General features: G+C 36.8%; 1 protein-coding gene and 1 non-coding gene across 3 annotated transcripts in view; both read left to right on the forward strand.

Annotated features, from left to right (window-relative positions):
- Positions 1-8,099, forward strand: part of LOC139119490 (adhesion G protein-coupled receptor L4-like) — a 70,285-nt gene extending 62,186 nt beyond the window's left edge. For both annotated transcript variants that reach the window (XM_070683340.1, XM_070683341.1), the window contains exons 18-25: positions 170-272; positions 1,196-1,346; positions 1,728-1,867; positions 2,175-2,260; positions 2,439-2,565; positions 2,817-2,858; positions 3,233-3,350; positions 5,774-8,099. In XM_070683340.1, coding sequence (XP_070539441.1) covers positions 170-272; positions 1,196-1,346; positions 1,728-1,867; positions 2,175-2,260; positions 2,439-2,565; positions 2,817-2,858; positions 3,233-3,350; positions 5,774-5,805 — 799 coding nt within the window. In that variant the 3' untranslated portion in view covers positions 5,806-8,099. The remainder of the gene's footprint in view (positions 1-169; positions 273-1,195; positions 1,347-1,727; positions 1,868-2,174; positions 2,261-2,438; positions 2,566-2,816; positions 2,859-3,232; positions 3,351-5,773) is intronic.
- Positions 8,100-9,757: 1,658 nt separating this feature from the next.
- Trnag-ucc (transfer RNA glycine (anticodon UCC)) lies at positions 9,758-9,829 on the forward strand. Its single transcript has one exon. It is a non-coding gene; the product is annotated as a tRNA-Gly (tRNA).
- The last annotated feature ends 498 nt before the right edge of the window (positions 9,830-10,327 follow it).

A 10,327-nucleotide genomic window follows, 5' to 3' on the forward strand; every position in this document is an offset into this window, starting at 1 on the left:
ATGCATTATTCTCAAAGAAAGGAAATCCCAAAATTTAAAACACCCACCACTCTTAATTTTTCATCTTCGACGCCGTACGGACCAAATAAAGTGGAAGCTTGACTCATTCAGAACAATGTATCTTACAATACGCAAAAACTTATAACGATGCTACTTTCTTATTTTGCAGGCTTCTCAAATCTCAGCGAATCATAATTCACGCAAACCTGGCCATGTCTTTGCTTGCCGCTCAACTCATCTTCATTGGTGGCGTCGATGCCACCTACAATTCGGTGCGTTGATTATCGTTTCTTTCACTCTGTGTAGATTTCAACCGACACAAGCAGTGTGTTTCAAAGTTTGTCTGTTTCATGCATCATGTTATCGGAAAATTTATCAGTCTCAGAGTCGCTGTCATTCTTTCGTATTTATAAAAAGCATTTAATATTTTACGAGGCTACAATCACAAAGATTATAGCTTGAATTTCCATAGAAAGTTATTATCTCAATTTTAGATGAACAGAAATTACATCATGATGATTTTATGTGCAGCTCGGTAAAATATATTTCTGTGTCAAGGTACGCTGGTTTCAAGCACGAGATCGAGGTTTTTACTATCTAACATATTGCTTCCTGATTTTAGTTGAACTGTCACATTTAAACTTACCAGATATATCACAATCTCATATTTAGATTTTTTACAAGAGAATGTATTGATAAAACTGTAATTTACAGAATAGCGTACAAACAAAAAGCTCTCGATACACCCAATGTCCAGATCCGGGCCTGAACTTTACTTTTAGCGATTGTTCCATGTTGTGTTTCCGTGAATTTGAAGCTTAAGTAGAAATCCTACATTTACCATTTGTACAGTCGTTTAAAGCTACACGTACTAATGGACCCATATGGCTCCAAATAGAAAGATTTATCGGTCGAAATATATTACCAGCTCTGCGATGCATAAAAAATAACAGCGAATTAATGGAATGAACAGAAATTGTGCCGCCAACATGTGGTCTACCCACCATTAGCTTATTAATATTAAATTATTCTTATCTTTCTACTTTTGAAACATCCCAAATCAAACGTTGGCGTGACCATATGTTTCATTGCTGCCTTGTATCCCGGAAAAGTTTGATGACATTTGTATTTCATAATTGAAGTGTCTGCCATCGGTTTCAATTGTCATGAAGGACATTTCAATGTTGTCTTTCAGGCAATCTGCACTACCATCGCGTTCATGCTACATTACTTCTTCCTTGCTGCATTTACTTGGATGCTGATCGAAGGAATCCATCTGTATATGAAATCGACAATGATATTCGGAAAGGAGATTAAGACTTGGATTTTCTTCCTGCTTGGATGGGGTAAGAAAACACTGTGATTATTTCGATCACAACTTTCCTATAAAAGTGTTAAAACCGGTATTGAAATACTTATGCTGACTTTAAAGCCAATTCATGAGAATCTAAGGATGTATTTTAGCAGAAATCGATGTGAAAATTAATCACAGGGCAGGCATCTAATGCAGTAAGAAAGGAACGAAGGAAGACAACTTCAAAATTGATAGAAATGGACTCATTGAAGAGCAATCATGTCATGACGCATGCGTGATATTGCTACCTCTACGGTACGGTAAGGTGTCACAGTGCTTTCTAAAGCAATTGCCAGCTTTTCCTCTTTCTGTACTGACTCGACAGTATTTTCCTTCTAATATCTACTTTTATCATACCTTAATACAAGTACAGGTCTCCCTATAGTCATCGTTGGCATAACCTTTGCTATTCGCCACGATGGGTATGGTCGTAAAGGAAGCGGTAACTGCTGGCTGTCAACCGATAACGGACTCAGCTGGGCTTTCATTGGACCTATACTCGCCATCATATTCGTAAGTTCTCTAAAGGCATCCTAGCAAATCATTTATTTCAGTTTCTAGAAGTGATTTGTTATCATTAAATGATACAAAACTATGTTATCGTATTTTCCCGATGATGACATGACTGATCGCGTATAATCTCAGGGAAATCAGAACGACGAGAATTATGGGAAAAGTTTATCATCAAAAGCCTTTGATTTTAATACAGGGTAAAGACGAAAACACGCTTGGAAATTTGTCAGTAACTAATGTAAAGAAACCAAAATATATTTGATTCATTTTTCAAATAACGTTCACCGTTTTTTGTCTTTGTGGCCAGGCGAACACTGTAGTTCTTATTCTGGTCATCCGGGTATTTATGACCTTGAAAGCCAATGCAGACAAAACCGAAATACAAAGGGTCAAGTAAGTTTGTTTACAATTTTTATTCATGACTGAGTAGAAAACCGTAGAAATTATACTAGAATTTTTCGTCGACTTATGCAGATAGTGTTCAGTGATAGGTTCTTAAATTATGACAGAAATTGCACTTTTTGAAATTGCTGCAAATTCGTTAAAGATATCAGTTTTGTTAAATCTACAGGACTGGGATTCGCGCCATTTTGATGCTTCAACCATTGCTTGGTCTTTCCTGGCTCTTCGGTGTGTTTGGAATGGACGCCAACACTGTCCTGTTCCAGTATCTCTTCGTGATTTGTAACTCACTGCAGGTAAGATCATGGTGCTCAGACAAAAGTGTTTCCCGATAAAGCATGTATTTATTCAAAAACAAGAACGACAATGAAGACAATTGATCAGTTTATAGCAACTCTAGATCGTCGATTGGTCGAAACCAGACACAAATCGTGTCATATTGCTACATTGCAGGCAACACGATGAAACATTCCAACACAAATCATCCGTACTTTATTTTTGAAAAGTTCAACATTTTGCTGATGTGAACATTGTTCCTTTTCTACAGGGTGTCTTCATTTTCATCTGCCATTGTGTGACGAACGAGGAGGTGAGAGCATTACACGAATTAAAAAAAGTAGTCATTTGTCTTCACGACGACCATTTTAGTTTAAACAATCTTTTAAAGATTCTTTTTGGTATAATTCATACGAGACGATGACTTGTCCCAATCAGTTGTGCATGATATCACTATGAGGCGCTGAGACAGTGTCTTAAGACACTAAGCCAACATGTCGGTGAACACTTCATATCATTCTGACTTTCAGACTATTAAAACTTCCTCTCTTGGCAAATTTAGTAAATCAAATTTTTGTTTTGTTTGTTCGAGTATTGGTTTGAGAATAAGCATAATTTTGTATCGTCAGGTTTGATACCTTCAATTTACTTGGTGCTGAGGTTAATTTATCGACTGTTTCTATGCAGGTAAGGTCAATATTCTTGAGAAGATACAAAAAGATGGCGTCGACGGTTAATACTACGTCATCGGGAACATCCTCGTCCGCAGTTACGGAAACCAGCCAGACGACACCAAAGGGACAAGGTGCGATATGACATCATGGATGTACATTTCATGCTCAATTGGAATTAAGTTTACCTGTTCGTAAGTTCATGTTGAAATCCGATGGCGTTCGAGTTTACATTGCTACTTAAAAGCATTAGTTATTTGTTAGCTATTTAGGTCACAGACAAAGAGAAACAGACTAGCAACGGGTATTGTTCAAGGCGTAAAGCGGTTTCGTAACCCATCCATGTTCGCCTCGCCTCAGGTAGCTCTCGCCTCTCTTTTCCGAAGAGTGCCGACCATGCATCCTTCGGTAATTTTCGGATTTTCGCCAATTGTTAAGCGAAAGTATGTTCGGCAAAGTTTGTGTTGTTGTTGTCGTGTGGTGCTGAGCGGAATTGGCGTGCTGGCGAAAAGGGGAGTGTTTTGAGCTTCAGGAAAGTGAGTTTTACCGTTTTAAAAATTCCTCTCATATTTTTATGAATATATAATGAGTATGTTTGAACCAAATTTGAAAGACTTTTATCGATACTGTCTGGTTTTACTCAATGGTTTACGGTCAGTCATACCGTCTTTTACACGTTCGTCAAGGAAGAACATGTTTATGAAACTGCTGGCGTGTTATGTTTTGATTGGTGTGAAGCAGTGTTTCTGCCCTGAGAGCTCACAAAGTAACTATGGTTGCTACGCGACTGGCAGCACGATGCCATCTCGTCGTATTTTTCGCATAATCTCGTGCAATTATCAACCACAAACAAAGTCTCCAAAAAGTTTAACACCTTTGGAGCTCATTTTAATATGAAAAGGCCATAGTCTACCGAGACGACCATGGAACAAAAGGCATGCCGCGTTGCTAGTCTGTTTCTCTATTTGTCTGTGTTTAGGTGTACACTCCGATATTTTGTCGATTACGTGTGGTGTACCTCAGGGGTCCATTTTGGGTCCACTTCTGTTTTTGATCTTCATTAATGATCTTCCACTTTGCCTGAACATGGGAAGCTTAGATATGTTTGCCGATGACCAAACTTTGTGTGTTTCCGGAATTGACATTGAACAAGTTGAGGGGAGACTGAATGGAGATCTCGTTCCAATCTCAAACTGGGTTCATAACAATAGCATGGCAATTAAAACCACTAAAACAAATTATATGATTATTGCGCCTCGCCCAAAAATTTATCACTTAGCCGACTCTGATATTTCATTTCACATTCAGGTCAATGATACGCTCATTGACAGTGTTGCTGTTCACAAACTACTTGGTGTTCAAATAGACAACATTTTATGCTGGGATGACCACATAGATAATTTGTGCAAGACTTTGTCTGCAAGAATTGGTGTTATAAGACGACTACGCCCCTTTTCTCAAAGGAGTGTTCTTTTGCTAGTTTATAACGCTTTGTTCTTGTCTGTAATTGACTACTGTTGTATTGTTTGGGCTAGTACGTCTAAGACCAATCTCCAAAGATTGTACAAACTCCAGAAAAAGGCTGGTGAGGGAATTCTCGAAGTTGACACGACTTTTCCTTCTCGAACAGTTTTTGTTAGTTTGCACTGGTTGCCAATAGATTTACGTATTGAATACTTTACTGCTGTTATGACTTTCAAAGCTTTAAATGTCTCGCTCCAAGCTATATTAGTGATCTATTCCAACCTCTCTCAGAAATGGATCGTTTAAATACTCGTAGTTCTAGTAATGGTAACCTTTACCCACCAATGTTTAGGACAGGCAGGGGTCAAAGATCATTTGTATATCGAGCTACTAAAATCTGGAATTCCATTTCCCCAACTATCCGTGACTGTGAAGCCTTGTCGACGTTTAAATCAAAACTATATGGTTATCTTTTCATGAAATATTGTAATGAAGGCTCTGACTTAGACTAGCCTGTTTTTCTTTTGTCTTCGACGTCTTCTGTTCGTCTGTTCCATATGTTTTTGTTTATTCGATGATTTGTTTGTGTATTTTCCTTCTCTTTTCATGAGGGCTCTGATGGAAATTACAATTACTTTACTGTAATCAGATTATCCTCTTTAAATAAAGTGTAATAATAATAAATAATAATTAGGAATTTGATGCATGGTATTCACCAAAAAATCATAGGGAACAAATTTCCCTGCACCGTTCGGACGACGACTCGTACACTACCACTTCACAGATCAGTGTACTACGAATCCAGTCAGCTTTTTTCGTGCAACATGCCCAATAGATTTATGAAAAAAACTGTTTGTGTGCTGGGTCATACACGGTGTACGCTGAATCGTTGGACGAAAGTGTTCAGGTTTTCACGAACAATTACAATTCTTTTAAACTTCTTCTTATATTATAAGCTACTTGTTATTTTTCAAGCATATCGCAAGTCGATCGACCAACGTAAAATTATTTATATAATCCTTTAGGTACACTGATTTTCAGTCTAGCATATGCTTTACTCTACTTCTTCATTTTATGTTTTGTCATTTCAAAGGTTCCATCTCCTCGAAGAAGGCATGGATATAGATTGCTGGAGTTGTCAATGAAAGAAGGAACAACAGAGTTAAAATATGAAGTGTCATCTGCGCATGTGTATGCGCAAAGTGGATCGTGATCTGAGTCATTCTACGCAAATTAACTTCAGAACTTTGTTCAAGAATACATAATTGACCGCTCAAGTCGACTTCGTTGTAGTTCACATTTGCATAGCTCTGAAGCTGGAGTTGGATTATTTTGCCCAATACCGACTAAATCTATTTCCATATTGATTAGCTGAAGACTGAAACATGACTCAAAATATCGTCTTTTAACAATATGTATAGAAAAGTAGCTGTACTTTTTATCTCTAAAATCACAAGTTTGTAGTTGAAAAGTGATCAAGCTTTATAGTAATCCGATCAGTCTGCTTGGTTGGTAATTGGTAATTAATTGTCTTCAGCTCTTTCAACTCCGTCCACATATTACTTGCCGTTTAAGGTCTGAATATGTCATCGGTCTCGGGAGGAGGCATCGTCATCGCTATAATGAATCACGTCAAGTATGTGTTTCGTAAAACAATCGGCACTGGAAAACGGAGAGTAACAACCGAGATTGATGGGTATGAAGTGAGCGTTTCCATGGTAGCAAGACGCCCACATATGGTCCATTTATGCCATCATGTTAAGTGTGTTGATTTCAATATTGTGATTGAGAGAATCTCAAACACATCTTTCACCTTACACGGCTACCTTCCATACGTGTATTTATCAAGTCAGTGTTCTTATCGATCGATATTTTGATTACTTTATGTAAATCAGACCTAAATCACATGAACACCACGTGACCACTCCATGTTTCACCAGCCATTCTTGTACTTAATATCGTGTGCAGTCATTCACTAATGGTACGCACGTCAATCTTAATGTTTGAATATAGTTAAAAATATAACTGCACTTTCGTTCCTTCTTTATTTCGTTTCTTGTTTTCTATCGTCTTTGGTTGTTACATTCCCACCATAAGATTCTTATTTCTGCCTTACAAAACGATCCAGGTTAGACAAATTGAGTGTCATTTGTGAGTTATTGTGCTAGAATTTCCTTCCACTGGTCCTCCAACCTTAACTGAGAGAAGGCGCCGTAAACAGTGCATATTTGTTACGCGATTCACCGAATAATCTCATTGTCAAGTTGTACAATGATCTTGAACAGACTTTGCTGCAGCAACAAAACAGTTCTTCTTAATCAAATGTAATTTATTTTTTTGCTTGTTGTGCTAGTTATGTTTGATTTTCCTGACTATATATGCTTGAATTATTTTGGAAAGATTATTGTAAATTTGAAAGGACGATGCGACGATGTACACTATCAGATAATTTATGAGATTTAAAGAACACTTTGATAGCAGTGTATATGTCGATATTTGTTTCTCAGTAAATTAGTCTTGTTTACATTTTTGTCATGGTTTCAATAGTTCACCTGTCAAATGCATCTTTCCTTTTATTTTTGGACTATTTCTTTCTCTTCTTAGAAATTTAAAACCAATAATAGTTTATTGTATTGTGTAATCATCGTCTGATTTAGAATTATATTAATCACTGTTAAAAATGCAGATTTTTTCACATAATCGTCACTTTTTATAATTGTATAAAATATATATTTATCAGATATTGTAAAGACCACTATTTAGAACTTGGAAAAGTTGTACTTTTTATCCTAAGTGTTATTTTTGATTTCTTTACTTCATTCGACTTCCTGCAAGTTGTAAAAACCGACCTCAATGCCTCGTCGTTGATTTTATTGAACATACATAAGTTAATCTTTGACTGGACATGTTCTAAAGTGTAGTTACTGGTTTAAAAAAAGCAAATGAAATCTACGTGTTTTTGAAGAATCGTTGCATTCATCGAGCTACACTACTTGAAGTCAGCGAAAGTCAAAAGTACTTTTGAAATGTTGCGTGCGCATTGCTATAGTCAGTCTCTCTGTCGTGTCAATGTTGATTTTAATCACAAAGTAAGATCACTTTGTAATTTTGTCAATTTTAAAAGAGGAGAACATATCAAGTCATGTAATGTACTTAAAAATATTAACGGTGACTCATTCAGATTCCGAATTGAGATCCAACTTACGTATTTAGGAAATTGCCAACTGTGACAGATTCAGACTCTGAATTGAGATCTGAGTTGTATATATACAAAATGGCAAGCAAAAAGTTAATATTTATCACACATTCTAAACCATGTAATATACATTAGAACAATTAAACTGCAACATTTCTGTCAAAAACTACTGTTATTTTAAAAGTTTAGAATAAGTTCATAATAAATTTGCACCTTTTATTCGATTTTTTAGGAGATCGGAATTTTATCCAATAATCGACATGTACGTGACATATTGTAGTTCGTAAGCAACCATCTTAAAAACTTATGCCAGAGGCCTTTAATTTCAGACGATAATTATAGTTCATAAAAAGTTTTATAACTTTTTAATCATTGACACTCTGAAACTAGATCGACAGGAACATTCTGCGCAAGCGTCATTTAGGTAATATCTCAATATTTCAATATTTCGGTTTCAGAGAGAGAGAGAGACAGAGAGTGACAGATAGAGACAGAGAGAGACAGAGACAGAGAGAGACAGAGACAGAGAGATAGAGAGACAGAAAGAGACAGAGAGACAGGGGAACAGGCAGGCAGGCATATGCAGCAAGGAGAGTTTAAGATGATAGTTTATGAATTTTTGATCTCATAATGACTTCACTTAAGTTGCTCTCACCACATTCCTTAATGCTGTTTAAATTAGTCACCTAGGTAGCAGAATTCAGTAGACTGGACCCAGCGATGCATCGACAAACACTTGTCGGGATTACTGCAACAACTGCAAACTGTACAAGAGAGTCATATGTTGTATGAAAATCTTACGTAAAATTTCAAGATCGTTTATAATTTGTTGAAAATGAAAAGAAGGCCTGTCATACGAGATGCTATATTTATCTACGATTTTTCCCAGCTTTTTATGAACTACTTGCGAATATTTGGAATCGGTAGTATAAGAAGTATTTGCAGGCTCGTACCCAGTAAGTTTCTGTCCAGTTTTACGCGTTTCAATCATTTCCATGTGGGGTCAAGGTATCTGGCCAACTTTGCTATTGCAACTTCGATGATTCAAAGTCCGTGCATTACCTATCGCAGCTGAACAAAATTTATCTAGAAGTAAATTCATGTGATATCACTTAAACAAAAATATCAGCTTTATATAGTCTGACAATATTTCATGCCAATATGGCGCAAATCATGGCTATTATTTTTGTTCAGTAAGCACTTCCTTGTCTGTTTTCCGAATAATTACATTAATTAGATCGTCAATTTTGGAGCGAAATGGAATTATTGCGGATATCGTTAATGTAGTACAGTTTATCAACACGAGTGCGTGTATAATACGGCGGTAAAAGCTGTAAATCTTGGGATTTCGTCCAGTCATTTTTCAAATCTATTGCTTTTATTGTCATTATGATGTGACATCAAAACATATTTGATTTATAATGTAACTTAAATCCGATAAAATGTCCTGCACTACTTCAGTGAAATTCTCAACACATAAACAACGTGGGTGATGTCGATATGCTGTCTGCGTTATTTGAATATCAAAGCTATTTCACATGTCAACATTAGATGCAACGATTTTTTCCAGTTATAGTTTTAGCGGAAGAAAAGAATGCTCGATGATCGCGAATTCATCTGTATCTACTGTTGAGCGTTAATCTGCTAATTCCTATGCAAAATTATTGTCATGAAATATTGTAAATTGCTTGTAGAGCTTAGAGTCACTATGCGGAGTTCCCTATCGCATAATGAATCTACCAAACGCACAGGGAACTTCTGTTATCTTGAAGCACCCTCTGACAAATTTGCCCATAGGGTCAAGTTCTGTCACTTGTACAAGTTTTAGCTTGTGCCTCGGTTCCTGATAATTTACACTTTTTAACCAAATTTGGTCATCTAGCGTTGGTGGTGTAGTGGTTAACATAGTTGCCTTCCAAGCAATTGTCCCGGGTTCGATTCCCGGCCAACGCAGAACATATCTTTTACTATAGGTGAGCGGACGAGTAGTGGGTGGTTTATGGAATTTAACTGTACAGCTAGTTTGCATTAAACTGCTGCTGATGTGCAGCGTGCTCGGAAGGTTACATCTGATTGGTCGATTGTAACCATTTACATCAACTTAGGGAGTCCATTGTATTATTCAATTATAGCGATAAGATTCAGCCCCCCAATTGCATAACAGCTTCCGAAGCCCAAAAACCGCCCACTACGAGTTAGCTTATCGTGTTGTACCACGAATTTGTCGAGTATCAGAGCCTTGTTTGCCCGCCGAAAGATTCGCAGTTTTAGTGCAGTATAAGTTGAAGCGTTGGCAGGAAAGAATTGAAGCGTTTTGTCACCTTGTTGAACGAAAGTATAAAAAATAATGATTGGATAAAACAAAGTTGACATGTGTTGCTATTGTAGTGCGATGACGTAGTTGAGCACCTGGTTTTATTTGAATTTTATGAATTATGTTTGATTGGTTAA

The sequence above is a fragment of the Ptychodera flava genome, chromosome 19, assembly GCF_041260155.1.
Source record: "Ptychodera flava strain L36383 chromosome 19, AS_Pfla_20210202, whole genome shotgun sequence".
Classification (NCBI taxonomy): Eukaryota; Metazoa; Hemichordata; class Enteropneusta; family Ptychoderidae; genus Ptychodera; species Ptychodera flava.